The 23,550-nt window shown below is 59.3% G+C and overlaps 2 protein-coding genes across 4 annotated transcripts in view; both read right to left on the minus strand.

Annotated features, from left to right (window-relative positions):
• The window catches only part of APBA2 (amyloid beta precursor protein binding family A member 2), a 35,795-nt gene extending 27,698 nt beyond the window's left edge, over positions 1-8,097 (minus strand). For 2 of the 3 annotated variants that reach the window (XM_081114840.1, XM_081114838.1), the window contains exon 1: positions 7,565-7,644. The gene's annotated coding sequence lies outside the window, so the exon portion shown is untranslated. Of the gene's footprint in view, positions 1-7,564; positions 7,645-7,906 lie in introns of those variants that run through there. The other variant, XM_081114839.1, reaches the window with a different exon arrangement.
• A 7,322-nt stretch (positions 8,098-15,419) lies between these two features.
• On the minus strand, positions 15,420-23,444 carry MCEE (methylmalonyl-CoA epimerase). The gene is made up of 3 exons (XM_081114843.1): positions 23,357-23,444; positions 18,464-18,804; positions 15,420-15,937 (listed from the first exon to the last, which is right to left on the minus strand). The coding sequence occupies exons 1-3, from the start codon at positions 23,400-23,402 to the stop codon at positions 15,785-15,787; spliced, it is 540 nt and encodes a 179-aa protein (XP_080970969.1). The 5' UTR covers positions 23,403-23,444; the 3' UTR covers positions 15,420-15,784.
• Positions 23,445-23,550: the final 106 nt, after the last annotated feature.

Consider the following 23,550-nt stretch of genomic DNA (forward strand, 5'->3'; position numbering starts at 1 on the left):
CAGACAGAGAGGAAAGTGTGTCCGTGACTGTGCGGGAAATGAGAGCGTGCAGGGGGCATCTGGTGCCGAATGAAGGAGGGGTGGCTCTGAGAGGATGCGTTGTTCCAATCTCGGGAACAGCGGGAAGGATGTGTGCACAGATGCTGCAGGCAGTGGTGTGAGGGGGGTGGGGTCTGAGCCAACCCCGTAAGTTCTGCTTCATCAAAAATCCTGGAGAACCCCTAGCCGGTGTGGCTCAGTGGATAGACCGATGCCTGGGGAATGAAGGGTCCCAGGTTCGATTCTGGCCCAGGGCATGTACCTGGGTTGCTGGTTTGCTCCTCGCCCCTGATCTGGGCACACGCTAATATTTTGTTGAGGATCTCAGCGTCTATGTTCATTAGGGACATTGGCCTGTAGTTCTCTTGCTTTGTGGTGCCTCTGCCTGGTTTGGGGATTAGGACAATGCTGGCCTCATAAGAAGAGCTGGCATGTGCCTGCCCTGGGATGCTCTGGAACAGCTGGAGGAGGACAGGGCTGTTCTTGGGAGTTTGGTTAACTCCCCTGTGAAGCTGTCCGCACCGGGACTTGTTTGCTGGGAGTGTCCTTCTGTTACGGCTTCTACTTCATCAGTTGTTATCAGTCTAGTCAGGTTTTCTGATTCTCCCTGGTTCAGTTTCGGGAGATTGTGTTTTTCTAGGAATTTACCCATTTCCTCCACATCGTCCAGCTTGTTGGCACATAGCTGTTCGCAGCATTTCCTTATGCTCCTTTGTGTTTCTGCTCTACCCACCTCAGCTGCTCCCCTCCCTGCCTACAGATGCCGCACCAGCTCAGGCACTGCCACGGTGACTGTGCCACCTTTGTTTCCTGGGACCCAGATCGGGGTGGGGGTGCTTACGGGGCTGCGCTGCAGCCTTGCCCGGAGCCAGGCTGGGGCGGGGCGGGCACCTGCTCTCCTAGACGCCCTCCCCATCGGGGCTGAGGCTCACCCCCAGGCCCCTCCTCCACTCCAACGTCTGTGCATTTTCATATCACAGTGACTTCCGGAGACTGAAGTGGGATCCCCCAAGTACATACAATTAAGAGGAAAATTGTAATTTTAAATTACTGCTCATTTGAGTAAACGGAACGCGCTCCCATCGCCAAGCTGAATGCAAATAACAGCATCCAATTAACCCTCAGAGGCCTCCCAGCTCCTGCAAACGACCCCTCTGCACCTCAGACACAGCTCCTGAAGCACACGCTAGACATGGCCACGGTCTCCCCGCTTTGCAAGACGAGAGCTTCCCCGGCGCAGCCTGACGGAGCAGCCCTGCCGTGGACGCGCAGCGATGGCTGAGCCCGCGGCGCCAGCACAGACCGGGGGACAGGACGCAAGGTCACCCCTTGTCAGCCCTGTTTTCCAGGATGGAGGCGTGACATTCACGGATTCACGGTGGCCTTTTGCTGGCTGCCCCCACCCCATAACCTCCCATTCTTGGAGCCCCAGAGTGACCCCCTGGGGCTCTCCTTCCTGGAGGCCACAGAACTGGCAACCTCTCTGGACATGTGCTCTGACCGGGAATCGATCTGTGACCTCCTGGTTCATAGGTCAATGCTCAACCACTGAGCCACACCGGCCTGGGCCTCCCAACTTCCTTTCCATAGATGTAAGTGGGCCAGCAGCGTCCCCCTGTAACTAAAACAACTGCTACAAGTGCTTCTGTTGGGGCAGGAGCGACGTTCGTGTTGTGAGTGGGTGGCCGTCCACACTTCCTCATACAAGAACCGCCGTCTTCAGGGAAACACATCCCCCCTGGACCAGCCAAGTAACATCTGTGACAGTGTCACTAAGAGCAGGACAGATGGCGACGGTTAAAAACCTGTTCCTGAGAATCAACGCCGACGCCGGGGGGCCGTCAACAAGACGCGGAGGACGGGCGGTCTTGTTTTTCCCGAGGTGCGGACGGCCCGCCGTGATCAGACACCGAGTATTGGGAGTGTGGGTGGGGGTGGGGGGGTAAAAGGTTGCCCAGAGTGAGAAGGCAAAGCAGCGGGCGATTTAGAAGTGGCCACAGGAAAGGCCGCCAGCCCGCCGACCACGAGGCCTGGCCCCCAGCACCTCACGAGCCCGGGGAGAGGCGAGCAGGCAGCGCAGTCCTGCGTGTCAAGAGGCAGCCGTGGCCCATCTCCTCTCTCCGGGAGGACGTCTGAGAGCCCACAGGCAGGCCACTCCCCGGCGCTTCTGATCCACCAGACCACCGGGTTCGCACGGAGGACAGGGGCTCGGCCCGTGAGGCACCGCTCCCCGTTTATGCACCGAGAACGCGCCAGGCGTCTCTGGGCCTGGGGCGCACAGGGCCCAGGAGCGTGTGTGCTGACGGGGAAGACCCGCGCGCGACCTGTGAGTGAGCCTCCGAAGGGACCGCGGAAGATACACCCAGCGAACGCCAATCGCTATCGACTCAGCAAAGCCAACTTCAGAACAAGGGAAGTACCTGGATAAAGTGGGGGGGGGGGGGCATTGACAGGATGAGATCATCCCAATCTCCAAGCAGAGACCACAAGTATCCAAACCGATGGGGCGAAAACCGACAGAACGGAGGGGAGATGACGAGTGACTGTCGTCCTCGGAGACCAGCAGCCCCGTCGTACACGCAGGCGCACAATCAGCGGGACGTGTCACTGCACAGCAGGCCCCACCGCCTGGATCCCACGGCGGCCGCAGCACAGGCCAACCAGCAAGAGCACGCGCGCCTCCCGAGCTCACGGGCAGCCTCACCGAGCGCCTCGGTCCGAGGGGGCTGCTGTCAGACCGCACCGTCTGGCGGCTGATGAACAGCAGCAGACACTTCGTGCTCACAGTTCTGATGGAGCCCGAGACCCGGCGCCAGCAGGTCAGGGGAGGGAGCGCTGTGGGTCTGGGACGTCTCCGTGTCCCCCCCTGGCGGACGGGGTACTGGGAGGGAATCAGAGGATGTGGGCCTCGCACATCCTCTGATCCGGAGGATGGTCCAGCACGGACCAACTCTTCTTGGAGTCCCAGCATGCTGTGTGCTCAGGGACAGGTCACGGCTGCCTGGCGCTGGTCCGCGCAGCCTCGGGGCTTGGCGGGAAAGCAGAGAGGAACAGAGAGCTCCACACACACACAGTGGGGCCCTCACTGGGGCGGGTGCCTCCATGCAAATCCTCCTTCGGACGCCGGGCGCGTCAACGTTCAGGAAGACCAGGCGCAAGCACTTGCGCAGCCCACACACCCAGGAACCCCACCACGTGTTCTTTCTCCATGTGGACCCCTCGAACACGGACCGCGTTGAGCTTAGAAAGTACCGACGCCACAGTCTCTTACTGGGCTGTGGTTGAAACCAGCAAACGTGACCCGTCAAACTGCCCGCGAGATAGGAGGGCCGTGCAGGACGCCCACCGGCCACCAGAACGTCTCCCAGCTGCTCGATCCTGCGTCTGTCTGTGGCTCCCAACGACCGTGGCAGAGGGGACCACGGGTGACGGCAGATGCTGAGAAAGACTCTCCAAAGCCAGCGACTGGACTCGCCCAGGCCCCCGGGACGGGACGGTGGCAGCGCCCGTGTTCCGAATGCTGCCCTCCTTCCCTGACTAATACCGCCCTTCTCCGTACAAAGGCATCGTTCTTCCCGGCAAGGCCAGGGCCCAGGCAGGAGAGGCAGGCGGGGAGGCTCCGGGGGGCGGGCTGGCCCGCAGGCGGGCAGCGCAGCTGGGAGCTCGGGAGGCTGGCTGCCATCAGGTACAAGACGAGTTTAGAAACGTCCAGATGGTGGAGGAGGGGACCTGGGCAAGAAGGGGCCTCGTTCCCAGCGCCTCGGCTCCCAGGTGGCCGCAGGGGCAACGCGGAGGCGGCTCTGACAGGGGTCACCGTCAGAGGGAATTTCTGTAAAGGGTCAGCGTGCCCGCCTCCCTCCCCAGCCAGGCTGTCTCCTGGCCGCAGCCACACAGCTGCCCGGCCCTGTGCTGCCTGCCCACTGAGCGCTCGGCTCCAGGAGGGATTCCTCACGGAAACAACGGGCCCAGGCCGGGTGCGGGGAGAGGAGGAGCGGGGCCAAGCGGGTGCTGAACGGAGGAACGCGCTCTCGGCTTCAGTCGCCAGCAACAAGCCCCAAAGGGCCTGGAGGGCCGGGCGCTGCCCTGCTGCCAGGGACACAGAGGTGGACAGTCTTCACGCTGGCGTGGGAAGAGACACAAGAACCAAATGAGTACTGCACGTACCTCACCAACTGCACGGGAGGCGCTAAGAAGAAACACGGAGTGGGGTTTGTGAGAAGGGGCAGCGATGCTGATTCGGGGAGCTGGTCGGGAGCTGGCATACGAACAAGTACCCAAGTACGTGAGGGAGCGGCCGGGGGACACCTGGACCAGGCGCAGGCGGGTGAGGAACAGCAGGTGGAAGGCCCTGAGGTAAGCATGACCTGGCTCATCTGAGGGCCAGGGGGCACGCGGGAAAGAGCCCACAGTCAGCCGGCCATCGAGGATGGGCGCGAGGGTTCCGGATCAAGGTGGCAGGTGGGGTGGGGACAGAGCAGACCAAGCCTGGACTGTGTGGCTGTGTGCTGGGAGCCTGGACGGCGTGGAGGGACCCCAGTGGGGAGCAAGGGGGGACCTGGAGCAAATCAGGCTACGGAATGTGGGAGTGGAGTGGGCACTGGGGAGCCACTGAGGGCTTCAGCGAGGGACACCAGGCCTGGCCGGGCCCAACCTGCCATGGGGCAGCCCTGAGACCCGCCAGGGAAACCCCGCAGCCGGTATGGAAATCCTGCCTCACACAGCTATAGCACCCCCCGACGGGTTCGGCTCCCAAGCCCATGGGGGAGTCTCAAACCTCACCAGCTGTGTGACCTTGAGGTCCCTGCCTCCCCAGGCTCCCTTGTGCATGGAGAGAGGACGGGACGGAGCTGGGGACGGGCTGCAGGAGAGGAGACTGCGCCCACGGCAGCTGACTCAGCCTGTGCCAGCAGGCGGCTCTGAGACACCAGCTGGACCCAACCCAGGCAGTGGGCGGGGGCCTCGGGGAGGGGGACGGAGCCAGAAGTCCTCCCCACAGGCACGCGGCCCAGCCACCAACGGGGCACCTGGGCCGCCTTTTGGTGAGCCGTCGTCTCCAACGTGACCCACGCTGGGACCGGGCTGCGTGGCTACCTCACTCCCCACCGGTCCCCCACGTCCCCGTGCCGCACGGCCACCCAGCAAGGGCAGGGCGCTCTCGCAGTTTCTCTAAGGCAGGGATGGGGAACGTCCGGCCCGCAGGCCGAGGGAGGCCCGCGAAATCACTTGGTCTGGCGCTGCCGAGGCGTGAGGGGCGAGTTCATAGCCATTTGCCCGGCTACGCAGGCGGGTTTTAAAGGTGATTCTGAACAGCACACGAACGATGTTATACATGTCCAGATGGCCCTGGCAGGGAACAAGGTTCCCCACCCGGCTCCCAGACCAGGCTGCCCTCACTCCGGAAGGCCCTCGAGGCCTCTGTGCCCATCTGCCCTCCAGCACTCGCCCGGGCAATAAAGGCTTCTCCACCTCTTCAGCCCGTGGCACCGTCAGGTGAGGAGGCAAAGGCCAGGGCGGGCCGAGCAGGGCCCCGGCGCCGGCTTCCCGAGCGGCTCCTGGTGTCTAGGAACAGCCCGGGGTCTGAGTGCTTGCCCGCTGAGCCGCAGGGTGTGACTGGTGTCTCCGACAATTAGCTCTGTTTTTCATCTAGCTGCTGAACTGCCTGGGCAGAGTGGCTTATTTACGTGCCTCCATTTCACAATCCAACCCCACCAATTAGTCCTGTGAAATTATTCTTTTTTTAAGAAAAGGGTTCTAAGTACTCAGGGACCGTTACGCAGACACGTGAACAGGTGTCGGGTCCGGGGTGTCCGCGAAAGTGGGCGGAGGTGGCAGAGAGCAGGGAGGTGACCGTCACCTACTTGGCCCTCCTGCCAGCACCCACCTCGCCCCTCTCTCTCTCACACACACGCACACACACGCATGTGCGCACGCATTGGTTCAGCCCTCACTCCTCCCAGGCACAGAAGCCTGGACCCTGGCGATGGAAGGGGGGAGGTGCACGACCATGCTCCCAGACAAATGCCCAGAGGTCTGCAGAGACAGGCCCCACAGAAGACTGCCGGGGTGCCCCATCGCTAGTGCCATCTTCCAGACCCGGCCCAGCTCCGGACACCACCCCCAGGGTCTCCCGTCCAGTGCTGGTAGTCCCCCCCGACCCCCAGGAGGCGGTCATCTCAGCAAGCTGACCCCCACAAGCTCCGACTCGGTCTCTGATGCCCGGGACCCGGGTCTGTGCGGCTCTCCAGCCCAGGAGACCCTCTCCAGCCCAGCCACCCAGGAGTGAGGGCACAGGGCAGGGAGCCCGAGCAGCTCTGGACGAGGAAACCAGACCTTGTCCCCGGCCTGGTGGACTGCCCGGGAGAGGAGAGAAGCCCCACCCCGCCCGCCTCACCTCACCAGCAGGACCACGAACCCAGAGGCCTGAGCCGCTGGCCACCCACAGGCTCTGGCACCTGCAACGCGCCCCTGGGGAAACTTGTTCCCTTGCACCCCCGAAGCGTTCCGGTCGTGTTTCCTAAAACAACTGTTCTCTCTCAAAGAAAAAGGGAAAAAAATTCCAGAAAGGGGGGCAGAGGTGGAAGACGCCAGAGTCGGCTGAGCCCACAGGACCAAGCCCCGGAATGAGAGCCCCGCACGGGTGCCTCACCCTCTGCAAAGCCAGTGGTGAGATGGCTCAGCCACAGACTGGTGCCTGGCCCCCTAACGGCCCAATGTGAATAGATATGGAAAAAATGCCGTCTTCCTTCCGCAAGCGAATACTAAGTTAAGACAAGCAGGGTCCATTCTCACTGAAACTGGGGCAGGGTGGCCCCCTCGAGGCCCCTCGGGACCGCCTGGGCACAGGGCCCTGGGCAGCTCGTCCCCAGCCCAGCCTTGGCACACAGGCCCGGCGCAAAGCCCAGCTTGCGGCGCGGGGGGGTTCGGTGTCGGCCGTGACCACCAGTCAGTGCTCCCACCTCCCGGAGCAGCGGGCAGGAGCAGGGCCAACGGGACCGGACCCGATCGCTCCGCCCCAGCCCCTGCCCCTGCCCCTGCCCCAGCCCCTGCCCCAGCCTGTGCTGGAGGCCCCGAGGCCCAGGTGTGCGGAATTTTTAATTGAGGGCTTTCTCCCGCAGGGCCTCATTAGAAAGCGAAAAGGAGGAGAGGGTGACGATCCGGGCTCGGCTTCCCGGGAGCCAGGGAACCCCGAGGCGCCCCAAGCTCGGGAGTTGCCGCCTGGAGCAGGGACTTAGTGCAGCGCCCAGCGGGGCCGCCGGAGGCACAGAGACCCCAGCCCCGCGGAGCCCGAGCAGACAGGCCCCGCCGGCCAGCGCCCCTCGTCCGCGCCTGTCGCCCCTCGCCGCGGAGTCCCCCGCCCAGGATGCGCGAAAAGCCAGCTCGGCTCCGCGGGTCCAGGGGACGCCGATCCGCACCCCCCATCCGCCAGGACGCCCGGCCGCCCCGCCGGGTCCGAGGGACAGAGCCGGGGCCTCGGCTACCCCTCCCCTCACCCCGCCCCCCGGCTGCAGCCGGGGCCCCCACGTACCTGGCTCGGGCGCGGGGCTGCGCTGCCGCCCGGCCACCCCCGCCGCCACCGCGGGTCTTTGTGAGCCCGCGCCGCGCCGTGCCGCACGCCGCCCGGGAAGCTGGATGGCGGCGGACGCGCCCCGGACGCGGCGTGGGCACGCAGGGCCGCCTCTGCCGCGCGCCCCGCACCGGCCTCCCCCACCCCAGACCCCTCCCCCGCCCGGGACGCGGCTCGGAAAACGCCGGCGGGCCACCGCGCGCGCGGCGGGAAGAAAGGAGGACAAAGATGCGGTCGTGCCCAGCCCCTCCCCCCGAGCCCGCGCCGGGACAGTCGGCGGAGCGGGCGCACGGGAGGTCGCACCTGGGGCCGGGTCCTGCGGGGCTGATCTCGGGGACCCTGGCCGGAGCCCGGGCTCTGGAAGCAGCGACGCCCCAGGTGTCCGGGCCTGGGCAGCACGCAGATCCCCGGGCGCGCCCCAGACCTGCCGGATCGGGAGCCTGGGGTCTGGTCCTCAGACGCAGAGCGGGCGATGGAGGCTCCGCGGCGCCCGCACCCGCCCCGCGCCGCCGTGCTGCCCCCTGGTGGCTCGGGAGCGCCTGCGTGCAGCGCGCAGGGGCCCTGGCGACCGCGCCCTGCTCTGCCCAGCGTGGTGCTGGGAGGGGGGTGGGCGTCCAGCGAGCCCTCGGGGATTGCAGCTCCGCAAAGCGCACGGGCCAGGGGCGGTCCCCCTGCCGATCCGCTTGGCGCGAGCCGCAGTCCAGGTCTCTGGTCACCCATCACCCCCGTTTCCGGCACCCCGCGCTGCCTGAGCCTGGACGGATGGCCTCCCCACCGCACGGCCCATCCTGAAGGGAGAGGACCCTAACTCCGTCCGCTTCCAGACTCACACACACCCGAGGAGAGTGGGCGAGCAACGCCCCTGGAAGCCCTTCCGGTTGTGCTGGACACGCTGGTGTCACCTTAGGCCCCTCTTGCCCTTTCATTCAGTCCCAGGACCCACGTGGTCACCTGAGGTTCTGCCTGGAGACCTGCAGGGGTGTGTGCGGGTGTGCGACTGGGGGCCTCCTCCCCGGAGGCCTGGTCATTTGCCTTCTGTTCCCTTTTCTTCTTTGTTGGGTTGGGCGGGGGTGTGGGGGGCCCTGAAGCAGAACAGAGGCCACAGGAGGAAGGGGAGGCCTGGGGGGTGACCCCCGAGGAGAGGGGCTGGGGAAGTTGAGTCCTGCTCTGGGCTAAGGCGGGCTTGGTGTGGACTCCTGTGGCCGGAGCCCTTGGCTCCCCCCGGCCACACAAAACCACACGGACCCAGAGCGCCAGACTCTCCAGCTGGGGGGCAGCTTTGTAGCCAAATGCCAAAGAGCCCGAGCCGGAGCCTGAGCAGGCCAGGGCGGGGGCCCCTCGCCTCCTCGAGGTGCTGCCTCCACTGTTGTGTTTCACCTGCTAGACAGCTGGTGGCCCAGCCACAAACGGCCCAGCTTCATGGGGCTGCTCTGGACCCAGCTCTTCCCCGAATGCCAGTGACTGGACAGCAACAGCTGGAAAGAAATGCCTCCACCGGCCTCTGACATCTGTCACCTCTTTCCCAGCAGAAATGACGGGGTCCCAGCGCCTCATCTTCTGGCCTCGCTCCCACGTGGTCAGATCCCATCTGTGCTCTTCCCCCAACCACCTCGCGAGAGCCCTTCCCAGGGGCCAGGTCTGGGCAGCCGCTGAGGTCAGCCCCTCCCGCACAGGAGCAACTGTGCCGACCCACAGGCCACCGGGCGCGCAGCCCTCGGGGCCCCTGAGCGGAGGGGGGGGGGGGGGGGGGCTTCAACCGTCCCTGCTCAGTGGCTTTTTGACGAACCTGGGAGTGGCGCCCGCCTTTCCCAGTATTCCACAAAACTAGAAAGCCGTAACGTAAACAAGTCCCAAACTTGACTTCCGAAAAATTCCTGTATGGCAACCTCCACCGCAGCAAAGTCAGCAACAAGCCTGGTACAACGTGCAACTCCCATCGCCAGTAGTTCCCGGCCCGCACGTAGAGAGGGACCATGCAATGGACTAACGTGGAACGTTCTCGAAGACGCATCGTTCGTGAGAGAACGAAGACAAGACGTGTGCTGTGTGCCAACACGTGTGTCAGACCACAGAGGAAAAGGCGTGAGCAGACACGTGCTCGTATGCTGTCACCGTTTGAAACATGTGACCCATCCCAAAGCAATATTGTTAAACCGTCACTCGTAACCCTGGTTCTTAACTCTTTGGAGAGTCACAGGCCTCTGAAATCTGTCACCTCTTTCCCCAGAGGAAAAAAATAGACCCTCTGACCTGCAGCCACAGGGGACGCCTCTGGGACTGTGGGTTGAACCCCACGGCTGCACTACCTGCCGCCACCTAGTGGCCACGCGCGTGAACTGCAGACTTTGTGCCAATACCCTGAAGGTCAAAGGAGTTCCAGGCCAGGCTTCCCGCTGGGCCTTTCCAAAAACTTGTCAATGCCTGGGCACTCACCATACGCTGGTTTTTAAAAAGAATGCACGCCTTCCTTCCAGGGCAGATGAATGCTCTGCCGTACAGGTGAGGAGGACGGCTTAAGCTGCCCCTGGACTGCGAGAGGGCGCAGGCCCGGCTGAGGGACCCCTCCCCAGCCCCAGTGCACAAATTTCGTGCACCGGGCCTCTAGTCTATATATATATATATATATATATATATATATATATATATATATACATATAAAAGCCCAGTGACCGCAACGGCAGAATGACCAGAAAGACCAGTGGCTATGATGCACACGGCAGCAGCCAACCAGTCGGATCGCGCCCCCCACCCCCAGCCCCCCAGCCCGCCCGCCCACCCGGGTGGGCCGCCAACGGCCCACGGCCCCTCCCCCCAGCCGACCCCACCCTCGATCAGGCCCCATTGGTGCGGGCCAGCTGGACCCCACCATGCACGAATTTGTGCGCTGGGCCTCTAGGATATCTGTATTTTTAAGTCCCCAAGGTGCAGGATTCATGGGATCTCCGCCACGCCACGGTGGTCTCTGGTTCTCTTACCGTCGGCATGTGAGTCGGTGGGGACATCCACCAAGTGGCTCACGCTCCAGCAGGTCTTTCCGTGGCCCAGCGCTGTGCTCGGCAGCCGCAGACACGTCAAGGGAAACCGCGGGAGCACCGTTCCTCCCTAAAAAGAAAACAGCCTTGTGGTGGTGCTGCCTTTCCTTACTGAAATGCTGGGGAGGAGACGCTTTTCCCACGAGATCGTAAGCAGCAAGTGCAAGCCCAGCGCCGCCAGAGCCCCCGGTGAGGAACGCAGGGCTGACGGATGGAGGCGGCTGTCCACCATGACGTCGCCTGAAGCCCTGGGTCCAGCTGTGCCTGAGGTCCCTGCGGCTGGACGTTCCCGTTTTTTAAGCCTCTGAGTTCCCGTCCCATGACCTCCAGGGCCTGGTCTGACACAGGGAGAGCCACGGCTTTGCTGTAGCGAGTGCCACCCGTACAGGAAGAACACAGCCATGAGAGGGCAGGGAGAGCAGCAGCGATTACTGTCATGGGGCCTCTCTCCGCTCCAGAAACAACCTCCCCCGGTCGCCTCTGGCACCTTGGAAGCGCGGTTCAGAGGGAATTAAAGACCTGAATAGGTAACGCTTGCGGGGGCTGAGGCTCAGGGAGGCCTCTGGAGCGACGCCCTCCACGGCTGGACCCGCGGTCCTGAGGGGCACAGAGCATGCTGGGCCCGAGGATGTCACAGTGGAAGGGGGGGCGGGGGGCTGTTGATGGAGGGAGCACTTTGCAACCCTCGCGCTGGGCCCTGTGGTGACTGTCAACATGGCGTGGGCCCATCGGATGGCTTTTCCAGGGGCGGGACTGGGAGCTGAATGCCCTCCCCGCTAGGCCCGAGTTCGCCTCTCCTCTCTTTGGTCCTTCTGCACTAGGTGGATGCCAGGTTACCCTCATTTCCACGCCAGGACGTGGGGCCTGACCCAGGCGGATCTGCAATGACCTGGCCAAGGCTGGAAGCATTTTTGGTTGTCACAGGCGGGGCCGATGCTTGTGACAGGGACCAGGGTTGCTGCTGAGCATCCCACCAGGCTCGGGCAGCCCCCGACAAAGGACCTGGGCCAGCCAACATGTCACTGGTGCCGAGACTGAGCAATCTGAGTATCTGCTAATGTGTCCATTTATTTACATTTAAAAATCTTATAAACATATAAAAGCTCATCACAAGTGGGGAATGACTTAAAGCAATAAAAAGCATTGGTACAGCCCTAGCAGGTTTGGCTCAGTGGATAGAGTGTGGGCCTGGGGACTAAAGGGTCCCGGGTTCGATTCCAGTCGGGGGCACATGCCAGGGTTGTGGGCTCCATCCCCAGCAGGAGGCAGCTGGTCAATGATTCTCTCATCATTGATGTTTCTATTTCTCTCTCCCTCTCCCTTCCTCTCTGAAATCAATAAAAAATATATATTAAGAAAAGAAATATAAAACACTGCTCCATTTCTATGCTCTTCGAGAAAACAGAGAACCAGACAGAGACAGGCCTGTGACCCCAGCTTCTGGACCACCCCCAGGGGAGGTGGGGTCTTCCTCGCAGCCCACCCAGTGGTCCTGCTTGGCCACTCCTGGGCAGAGCAGTGGCACGTGGGAATTTTCCCAGTGATGCCCGGGCCCTGTCCCTGCACCCCAGACCCAGGCCTGGAGCTGACCCCCCCCCCCCCGCCGCCACACACACACACAGTGCAACTGCTGGCCCAGCACTGTGGGGGGGCCGGTCCCAGGTTCCTCTCTGCAGCACCACGCACCTCCCACCAGGGGACGGGACAGCAATGACCCCGCCTCAGAGATGAGGAGATGATAGGTGCCCTGGCAAGGAGGGCTGCAGGGGGGGCATCCTGGGTCCTTCTGCTCCTGGGGCTGCCTTGCACCGGTTTCCTCCCCCACCCCCGCGCTCCCGCCATCACTGTGGGCTCCTGGCTCCCTTCCTGGTCCGCCTCCCCGTCTTGGAAAGATTCCTAGAACCCTTCTCTCGGGAGGCAGAGACCGGAAAGCCGCCTCCTGGTACCCAGAGAAGGGACGGGAGGTATTGTTTCCTGGTGGCAGGGCTGCTCTCTCTGGCTGGGCGCCTGCTTTCTCAGGGCACTTCTATGCCGGCCACTCCAGCACCGAGCCCGGCGAGCTGGGGGCACGGGCTCCAGCGCGGCCCGTCCACTCCCAGGAAGGCCTCCCGGCCGCCATCCGTGGGGCTGCTCTCCGCAGCAGCCTTTTCCTTCGGGACTGGAATGTGGCTCACAGGTCTGTGTGTGATCATTTGATTAAACTGAAGTCACCCTCCCGTGTTCTGTGTGAGGTGGAGATGCTTTGACGTGTGCAGTAGCCGCTGACATGACTACAGGTGTGTCATAAAACATGATAATGACATATCACACACACACACACACACACACACACACACACACACACACACACGGGTTCTGGCTGCCAAGGGAGGGCTTGGGGGGATGAGAGTGGGTGCAGGGAGCCCAGACGAAGGGGGGTGGGGAGCAGCAGATGGATGCGAGCTATTTGCAAGGCTAAAGAAAGAGGCCTTTGTGAGGGCTGTGTGTGTGCGTGTGTGTGTGTGTGTGTGTGTGTGTGCGCGCGCGCGTGCACGCACAATGTTGGAGGCGAGGCCGTGTCAGAATTCAACTTCAGTCTCTGGCTTGTGCAACTGGAAGGAAGATGAGGCAGGCCTGTGGGGGGAGTTCAAGTGTGTTTTCCACTGTTGCCATGAGAACCATTAGCTTCTTGCCCTTACGATAAGCTGGGCCTTCCACGTTGGAGGAACGGGAATGACAACGACAGGAGTTAATTAGTTAATTTCAGGCTCAGCCACAGCAACCAACCAACCCCAGGCCAGCACCATAGTTTGGGGGGGGCGGGGGGGGGATGACACTCTGGCATGGGGACCAGGTTCTGCCAACTTCAGCTCCCTAGACATCCCTTTCCTTGGTTCCCAATCGCCCGTGTTACGTTCATAGCCTTGTTGCAAACAATTGCACTTTTCATTAGCAAATGACCGTCCCGCGCCTGTCTTCCTCCGAGCTCAAATCTATTCCCATCACCTTGAGGGGCGGGGGGATGTCAGCCTGGTCCTGCACCTGAAACCACCTCGCGTGGCTTATCCACCCACCCCCTGCGGACTCTGCCTGTGCGCCCGGCCAAGGGCAGCCCGACGCGCCTTATCGCAAGTTCTCAGGAGGCGCGTTTGGCAGCCGTCCTCTCACACAAGCCAGTTCTGTCCACGTATAAAGGTGCAGGAAATGTTTTGGCTCTTCAGCAACTCAGATGTGAATTACAGCCGAGAGGTAGTGTTCTGCACACAATAAGCGTAGGAAACACTCGTCCCAGGCTGAGGGCACAGGACTCACAGCTGTTCCGGCTCTGAACCCGGCAGGGTGGTGCCACCCACACACTCACACCCCGTGGCTGCGGGAACCCCGGGTCACCTCCGTAGGTCACCGTGAGACACAGAAACCTGTTCTGTCACTGCGAGCTGACCGTGGCTATCCAAGCAAAGAGGACATGCAAGGCCACACACTTCTCAGTTCACCTTTTTCAAAAGACCTGATTTTAGAGAGAGAGAGAGAGAGAGAGGGAGGGAAGGGGCGAAAAGAGAGATTTTTTGTTCCACACATCTATGCATTCATTGGTTGATTCTTGTATGTGCCCTTGACCAGAATCGAACCCGGGACCAGGCTAGGGCATTGCTTTTAACTTTTAAATAACAACTCAATGCTACACTTGTCTTCCCTAAGAGCAGGCTCAATGTGTACATACCTCCTCTACTCAGCATCCAATTATCCGTGAGTTACAAGATGTTAACACTTTCCCATACACGGTGCACTCATTCTATGCATCCATCTGAGATTCTGAAAAGTCATTTGATACTAGTTTAAGGCAGGGGAGGGCGGGGGGGGTCGCGGGCGGGGGAGGCGGTTGGGAGGGTTAGACATCAACCAAAGAACTTGTATGCAGAGAAGCATAACCAGTGGACACAGACAATGGGGAGGGGGGGTGAAGGCCGGGGCTGGGGGGCAGGGGCAGGCTGGGAGAGGACAATGGTGGGTAAGAAGGACATTTGTAATACTTTCAACAATAGCCCTAACCGGTTTGGCTCAGTGGATAGAGCGTTGGCCTGCGGACTGAGGGGTCCCAGGTTCGATTCCGGTCAAGGGCATGTACCTTGGTTGCGGGCACATCCCAGTGGGAGGATGTGCAGGAGGCAGCTGATAGATGTTTCTCTCTCATCGATGTTTCTAACTCTCTATCCCTCTTCCTTCCTCTCTGTAAAAAATCAATAAAATATATTTTTAAAAAAATACTTTCAACAGTAAAGACTTTTTTTAAAAAAAGAAGAAAGTCCGGCCAAAGGCTGTGCCTCTAAGCCTCCTCTGAGAGCTCTACTCCCTTCCTTTCCAACTCGTTCCTGCTGCTTTGTAGCGATTTACAACCATTTCACAAAGCCGTTTCCCGCCTGGACCGTGAGCGCCTCAGCAAGGCTTCTATCCTTCTGCACATCCTTCAGGCTGCTGTGTCCCTGCACCTGAATGACAGCTACCTCTGCAAACTCCCTGCCCTCTCCACGACCACCGACTTTAAAAATGCAGCCGACTGTGCAGCCCAGAGCTCACACGCCCAGTTCTCCACAAACCTCCTACTTGTACGGATAGGACTTAGCACCCCAAACACCTGCCCTGAGGGGCTGTGAGCATGAGTCGTTCCAGAAAAGCCAAACATCTGAGGCCATATGTCCTTGGTGTCCCCATCCTGCCTCCTCTCTCTCTCTCTCACGCGCACACACACACACACCCTTTCACACAGATAGTGCACTGTCCGAAATGACCCCATTGTAGAACAGGAAGAATGTATTTCTATGAATATGATTTTAATAATATTCCTTAGGCATTCAGTGATCAAAATTTTCTCCAAATCGAATACACACACACACACACACACAGGTGTGTCCCCCCAAAAATGTAGATACACGTAGCTGACGCTCAATTGATGTGTCTTTCTTTTCAGATTTAACCCATTGGAATTCATAATTATTCAAAGGGTGTATACATTTTTGGGGACACACACTGTATGTATACACACACATACATATGATTTTTTGAATCTCACTCTGTAATGTGGTTTTTAACTCTGAAGTGACCGAAGGAGTGAAGGATTCAAAGCCCAAGTACCCGAGGAGCTTCCCGGTCACTATCGCAGCTTCTTACACGATCAGGCCTGCTCCAGCTCCACCAGGACGCCCCCACAGTCCTTGGGGTGCAGGAAGATGACGGGTTTTCCGTGGGCCCCTATCTTGGCCTCGTCACTTAGACTACGGATCTTCTTTTCTTTCAAGTCCATCACAGCAGCATTTATGTCATCCACCTGGAGAGAAGGAAAGAAACAGGAGTGCGTTTGAGATCATGGAAACACCGAACCACAGGATCCTGAGACTAGAAGAGACCTCCGCTCACGGCTCTCCCCTCTGCCTTGAGGCAGAGCCTTTGTGAAACCACCACACATACCGGCTCCTGCTCCAGCGGGGAAAGAAGCCGCGAAATCTTCCTGGGTGAGCAACCATGACACGTAAGCATTTTCACCATTTTCATCAAACCCTTGCTGCCTGGATGGGGTACAGGGGAAGCACGGCTAGTTCCAGTCGACACCAGACCCCCTCCTAGGGGGCGGCCTGCAGAGGCCGGAAGCACTCGTGGCAGCATCCATGGATTTAAAATGGTCTATGTGGCCTGGCCGGTGTGGCTCAGTGGTCGAGCCCCAGGAACGGGGAGGTTAAGGCTCGTTTACTGGTCAGGGCACATGCCTGGGTTGCGGGCTTGGTCCCCAGTGGGTGCAGGAGGCAGCCAATTGATGATTCTCTCATCTCTCATCATCGATGTTTCTATCTCCCTCTCCCTTTCTCTGAAATCAGTAAGCATATATTTAAAACAAATAAGTGATCTATGCGGCTGGTGTTATATTTCCAGCGGGCAGCACTGGCAGTGACTGTAATCAAACCATACATGCTCAGTGACAATTCCAAGGCCATCGCCCTGGAGCAAACGGGGGCAAGGGCACCCGTGGGGCTCGGCGTCCCAAGACAGCCCGTCTGCTTCTGAGGAAGATCAAGGTTTTTAAACCAGCTGATTGGAGGAAGCCCATCAGCCTGGGACAGCTCTCTCTCAGACTGAGGCCTGAAAAATAAAACCTGTCTACTGGTTAAGACGCTTGATTTTTTACGGAGAGCAGCGAACAATGGCGGTGTCTCACATTTACGTAAGGACTAACCTGCCACCTTCCACAACTTCCCGTGGCCCACCTCCACTTTACACGGAACCACATCTTCATCTCCCCGCCAACCTCGACTCTCACATCCACTGCTACGCTACTGAGCTTGCACTGTCCCCACTTCACTGCACTCCTCACTCACACCGGCTTCCTTTGAAGCCTGGGCTCTGATGTCGGACCCAGACAGTGCGCTGTGGGACGGAGCAGTGGGTTCAAAGGCGGGGATCCTGCTTGTCGTCCTTGGGGGCCTCAGGTAAACCCCAAGTCCACTGCGATACAGACCTGCAGCCAAAATTCACCTTCTGAGACAGGGGGAGCGGTGAACTAGGAGGCCTTGCAAGTCCCCTGCCGAACACCTTATGGCTCCCCACCTCGGATTTTAAGTTCAGCTCACACAATGATGGCGCCATCCAGCAGTGCTGACGCTGGACTCAGAACAAATCTAGTTTGGACACAACTAGTTAGCAGCCCTGCCACTCACTAGTCATGTGACTATGAGCAAGCTATTCTCAGTCGGCTTCTCACCTGTGGATGGGGAGAACAGCGCCCTCCTGAGGTAGCTATAAGAAACGCAGAAAACAATGCAGGTGGCGTCCTGGGGGGCTGGCAGTTGCTCTGATAACTCTGTGCCTTTCCACCTGCTACTCCCGCTCCCAGAAGGGCTGCCTCCTCTCGTGCCCGGGGGATCCCGTCACAGGTGCCTTCCCACCTCCTGGGCCGGCCGCAGCAACCAACCTCTCCTCGCCTGTGAGTGAGGAGACACGCGCGTGAACTCTGCCTATCACAGGGCAGACTGCCCGCGCCGGCTGCCCCTCCCACTGGGGCTCGGTCCCTGTCCTGTTCGCTGCTGAACCAAGGCCAACTTCGGTGACCTTTTAAAAAATATGTTTTTATTTATTTCAGAGAGGGAGGGAGGCAAAAGGGGAGAGAGAGAGAGAAACATCAATGATGGGAGCGGATCATCGAACGGCTGCCTCCTGCACGCCACCCACTGGGATGGAGCCCACAACCCGGGCAGGTACCCCGATTGGGAAGCGAACTGGGACCTCCGGATTCATAGGCTGATGCTCAACCGCTGAGACACACCATCTGGGCCTCAGGGCCTTTTGTAGAAGCTGCCGAGTCCAGATTTGATAAACTACGTTATTATTTGCAGTTTTCTAGAGGAAAAGAAAATACATCTACGGATCCATCTTTGAGTGGGACCAATGCTACTACCAATCCCCTTTAAAGAACTTCATGCCCTGGCCAGTCTGGCTCAGTGGATAGAGCGTCAGCCCGAGGACTGAGGGGTTCCGGGTTCGATTCCGGTCAAGGGCATGTACCTCGGTTGCGGGCTCCATCCCCAGCCCTGGCCAGGGTGTGGGGTGTGGGAGGCAACCAATCGATGTGTGTGTCTCTCTCTCTCTCTCTCTCATTGATGTTTCTCTCTCGCTGTCTCTCCCCCTCCCTTCCACTCTCTCTAAAAATCAATGGAAAAATAGCCACAGGTGATTAGAAAAAAAAAGAAAAGAAAAAGAACTTCATATAAAATTTCTGACGACAGTGACCGTATCAGTCTCAAGAAGCAAAAGACAGTTTGTGGGAGAGAAACGTCAAATGCCGAGCCTGAGAGGAAATGGATACCTCAATGCAGACGTGGTGCATGCCTCCCGCCTTGTTCTTCTGCAGGAACCCCGCGATCGGACTGTCCTTGCCCAGCGGGTGAAGCAGCTCCAGTTTGGTGTTCCCGAGGTCGACGAAAACCACAGACACCCCGTGCTCAGGAAGAGGGGACACCTCGCTGACCTGGGCCCCCAGCACGTCCCGGTAAAACGCCCGGGCCTTTTCCAGGTCCGGCACGGCGATGGCCACGTGGTTGAGCCGCCCCAGGGCCCACACGGCAGCACTGGCCACACGACGTGAGGACTGGGGGGTGGAAAAGGCTCTCCCTGTGGGAACGGGAGCCTGCAGTCGTGAGAACAGCCCTGGAAGATGGAACAGTCATTGGCAACGTCCCTTTGACATGAATGCGCTTCTAAAATTATTTAAATTACTCACTCCATTCTGAAATAGCTGCCTGAAGTTAAGAAGCTAATTCTGAGCCATTTGATGTTAGATTCAGAGCAAGGAAGGGGATCTTCCAATATTGCTTACATTTACCGGCAGCACGTGGAGGACAGCTGCCGTTATGAAGAATTACTTGCTGCTCTCTGCACCTCACAACGGGTGAGCTTGAACGTGACAGTGAAATAACACACTTGCTGGTGAGAACAATTCTGTTCCTGATCTATGACCGGTTGTCGGTGTTACAGTCTGTGACAAGCTCATTAAAGCCCTGGCCGTACAGTCCTTTTTCATGTGCATTTTATCTGAATGGCTGTCAACCAGCCCAAATGCCTCACTGTTGGGGGAAAAAGAAACAAAGGTCTCCCCAGCCGAGTTATCTCTACGAGCGAAGGGGCAGCCAGAGGGGTGTGGCGGGCGGATGTTCGTTTCTGTTTTGTTTCCTGTTCTCTCTCTTTCTCTCTCCCTCTCTCTCTCTCTCTCTCTCTCTCTCTCTCTCTCTTCCACTCGAAGAAAATCAATGGAGCCCTAACTGGTTTGGCTCCATGGATAGAAGACGTTCAGTCGGCCTGCGGACTGAAGGGTCCCAGGTTCGATTCTGGTCAAGGGCATGGACCTTGGTTGCGGGCACATCCCCAGTAAGGGGCGTGCAGGAGGCAGCTGATCGATGTTTCTAACTTTCTATCCCTCTCCCTTCCTCTCTGTAAAAAAAAAAAAAAAAAAAAAAAAAAAAAAAAAAAATCAATAAAAATATATTTAAAAAGAAAATCAACAGGAAATATATACCCTGAGGACTAACAACCCCAAAAAAATCTCACTCCCCAACTAGAGGCTGCTTGCCCTTGGCCCATGTGGTGGCACACCTGGTGCTGTAGCCGTGCATCGTTTCGTGAACCCACAACTCACTGTGTTTTATGGCCAGCGCTCTCCTTTCGCTCTGGAAAAGTTTACGGGGCTCTGACCACAGACCCTGCTTGGTCAGGGTTTCGGTACTGAGCGACTACTGACGTCCTGGTGGTATTCCAGGCCTAGCCTTCTTTTTGCATTTTTTTTTTTATATTTTATTGATTTTTTACAGAGAGGAAGGGAGAGAGATAGAGTCAGAAACATCGATGAGAGAGAAACATCGATCAGCCGCCTTCCGCACATCTCCCATTGGGGATGTGCCCGCAACCCAGGGACATGCCCCTGACCGGAATCGAACCCAAGACCCTTCAGTCCGCAGGCCGACGCTCCATCCACTGAGCCAAACCGGCTTCGGCCTTTTTGCATTTTGATGCAATAGCACCGGCTTACAAGTTGCCCAACGTAACATTAGTTGTTTATAGCAACTCCCTGACTCACTCACACGGCTCATGGCCGTTAGTTTTAACTTGGGAAACGCCTTTGAACGCCATGTGAAAGTGCAAACTGTGTTTGTGACCATGCTGCCTTCAAAACCCTATAAACTGAAAAAAAAGAGAAAAAACGAACAAACCTGCAAACTGATGATCACCCCCAATGCTGAGATGCCCGTCTGCAGGCCTTCCCCCGACTGCTGGGGTCCAGGCACAGTGGGGGCCAGAACCCCCGGGGGGAACACCTCACTGATATGACCTCACCTTCCTAGAGGAGACCCCGGGGTTTATCTCCTCGTCAGCTACGCCACGAACCGCCTACGTAACCTTGCACACTGTTGAATCCCGAACTCCGGGGTGAGAGCGGACGGTGCCGTGGCCATAACGCAGAGGCAGGGCACTGGTAGACCCTGAATCAGCGTGACTTTTCCCGCCTGAGACAAGGGAGGCGGGCCTGGCTCAGTGGTCCTCCTCAAGGTCACAGGAGGTGGCAGAGCGGAGCCCGGCGCCCAGGTCTGTCCGGCACCAAGGTCAGTGCTGTTAAACGGCGATGTTTGGCGTCCTGGTGCCTCTGAAGTGCTCTCCGAGCCTCCGTTTTTAGTATCTTAGTGTGTGCTCCATGCGCAATAGCGACTGGCTAAGCGATGGCTTTTTGAGACAAGGAGATGACCTTTATGAGTTTGGTGTTATTTTTTGGGGGGGGGGTGGCAAAGGGCAGCTGGCAATGGAGTGTGCGGTAAGATGCTGACTTGCACGGTTACTGAGAAGAGGAAGGAGGGCCTGGGAGGGCGTGTCAGTGGCAAAACCTGCCTATCACCTGCTCGTTAGAGATTCGTTTTAACGAATATAATACTTTTTCATGTGCACGAGTCACCTCTTTGGACCGATCATGTGCGGAGGCTCCTATTCTGCCCCTGTCTCCTTGGGGCTCAGCACTCAGCCACGGCAGATGCGTAAGACAGACTACAGCGATCGCCCTGGCTGGCGCGGCCCAATGGTTAGAGCGCCGGTCCGCACACCGGAGGGTCTCGGGTTCGACTCCCAGCCGAGGGCGTGTGTACCTGGGTTGCAGGTTCGATCCCTGGTCCTGGTCAGGGCACGTGTGGGAGACAAGCAATCGATGTGTCTCTCTCACATCCACGTTTCTCTCTCTCTCTCTCTCTCTCCCCTCCTTTCTTCCACTCTCCCTAGAAATCAATGAAAAAAAAATCCTCATTCGTCAGGTGAGGATTAAAAAAACAATTTTTATTTTTTTTTTAAAAAAAAGACGATAGTGATCGCCCTAGCTGGTTTGGCTCAGTGCATGGAGTGACCGCCTGTGGATTGAGGGGTCCCGGGTTCGAACCCCAGTAGGGGGCATGCAGGAGGCGGCCGATCCATGATGCTCTCTCATCACGGATGTTTCTCTCTCTCCCTCTCTGACATCAATAAAAATACTAGTATATTGCCCTGGCTGGTATGGTTCAGTGGATGGAGTGTCAACCTGCGATCTGAAGGGTCCTGGGTTCGATTCCCGGTCAGGGCACAGGCCCGGGTTGCAGGCTCGATCCCCAGTAGGGGGCGTGCAGGAGGCGGCCGATCCATGATGCTCTCTCATCATGGATGTTTCTATCTTTCTCGCCCTCTCCTTTCCTCTCTGAAATTAATAAAAATATATTTAAAAAAACACTAGTATATTAAAGAACCGGTTCAGCTTGAGAAGCGACTTCAGAGGGCGGGCAGAACTGTGAGGCCCGTGGGCGGAAAAGAGAGGGAGCCCTTCCTAGGTGAGAAGCCGGGCATTATTAGGGGTTCACCCCAGCCGCACCCCGGGAAGGTGCAGAGCTGAAGGTCGCTCAGGGGTGACTCCCTGGGAGCCGTGACCTCAATGGGGAATTCCCGGTGGAGGGAGAGCTGCCCTCCGACGCCCCCCCCCCCCACAGAAGAAAAGGGGGGGCTGGGGGGAGGTGGGGACGGGGAGCCAGGAGGCCTGCGATTCTGTCACCACGGAATCCAGGCAGCTTTTTAAAAAATATGTTTTTCTTACTGATTTCAGAGAGACAGGGAATCATGGGCCGGCTGCCTCCTGGGCGCCCCCTCCTGGGGATGGAGCCCTCGACCCTGGCCTGGGCCCTGACCTCCGGGGTCAAAGGTCGGCGCTCACCACTGAGCCCTTTTTTATTTATTTCTAATGGATGTAGAAAACTCAGGGGGCCTGCGAACCCTGCACCAGCGCCCCTCCTTCCTGCGGGTGCACAGGAGGCAATTATCGGGGAGCAGGGGGCCTTCGGCAGTGCGGTGTGGGAGGACAGCCCACGGCTTTGTCTATTTGTTTTTAAATATATTTTATTGATTCTTTACAGAGAGGAAGGGAGAGAGTTAGAAACATCGATCAGCCGCCTCCTGCACACCTCCCACCGGGGATGTGCCCGCAACCCAGGTGCATGCCCTTGACCGGAATCGAACCCGGGACCCTTCCGTCCGCAGGCCGACGCTCTATCCACTGAGCCACACCGGCTTCGGCGCTTTGTCTGGTTTTTATGGGGTTAATCCTCACCTGAGGACATGTATATATTTTTTAAAAACTTTTATTTGAGAGTGGGAGGGAGGGCGGTGGGGGAGAGACTCATGGGTGGGCTGTCTCCCTCGCGCATGCGCGCCCTGCGCTAACCACTGCGCAGCCGGCAGGGCTCGGCTCTCGTGTGTGAGTGTGGTTGAGTGTGCGTGTGAGTGCGTGTGAGTGTGTGTGTGTGTGAGTGTGCGTGTGCGTGTGCGCGTGTGTTCGCACAGGACTTGCCTTCCTTTCGGCGTCTCTTCTCTAGGGCGCGCCCTCACCTAAGCTCACGGCCCCTCCGCCGTTCACTTCGGTCCCGGCCCTGCTGTCTGTCCCCAAGGACGGGCTCCCGCGTCCCTCCGGGGCGTCGTGGAAAAGGGGCGCCGTCACCGGTACGCCCTCCAGGGGGGGCTGTGAGGCGCCCACAGGAGGCGGCCCCCGCCCCCGCCGCTAACCTGAGGCGGTTCTGGAAGCCCCCTTCGGCCTCACGGTGCGGACGGCGGCCGCGCACCGCGCCCCCTAGCCGCCGCCCCACCTGGGTTCGGGGCCTCCCGCCCCCTGAGCCCCGCCCCACGGCGAACCCCGACGGCGCGGGGGAGTCACCTCCAGCGCACGCCGCCGCCACAGCCGCCCTCAGCACCTGCGCCATCTTGGAAGCGACGGGCTAAGACGCGACGTGCGTCGGAGGGGGCGTCAACGGCTCGGCCGGGGGGCGGGGCAACGTGCCAGAGGAGGGGCGGGGCGCTTAAAGGGGCGGGGCAACGTGCCAGGGGAGGAGCTGGGCGCTTCAGGGGGCG

The sequence above is a fragment of the Myotis nattereri genome (genome assembly GCF_964212035.1).
Source record: "Myotis nattereri genome assembly, chromosome: 21".
In the NCBI taxonomy this organism is placed as follows: domain Eukaryota; kingdom Metazoa; phylum Chordata; class Mammalia; order Chiroptera; family Vespertilionidae; genus Myotis; species Myotis nattereri.

What these genes read in the sequence shown, in the direction of transcription:
- MCEE (XM_081114843.1), bottom strand. Translation starts at nt 23,402, where the DNA reads ATGGCGCAGGTGCTGAGGGCGGCTGTGGCGGCGGCGTGCGCTGGAG. An exon ending in GGCGGCGGCGTGCGCTGGAG is followed by an intron (nt 18,805 to 23,356) that starts GTGACTCCCCCG and finishes TCCATCTTCCAG; the next exon opens with GGCTGTTCTCACGACTGCAG. An exon ending in TGCACCACGTCTGCATTGAG is followed by an intron (nt 15,938 to 18,463) that starts GTATCCATTTCC and finishes CCTTCTCTCCAG; the next exon opens with GTGGATGACATAAATGCTGC.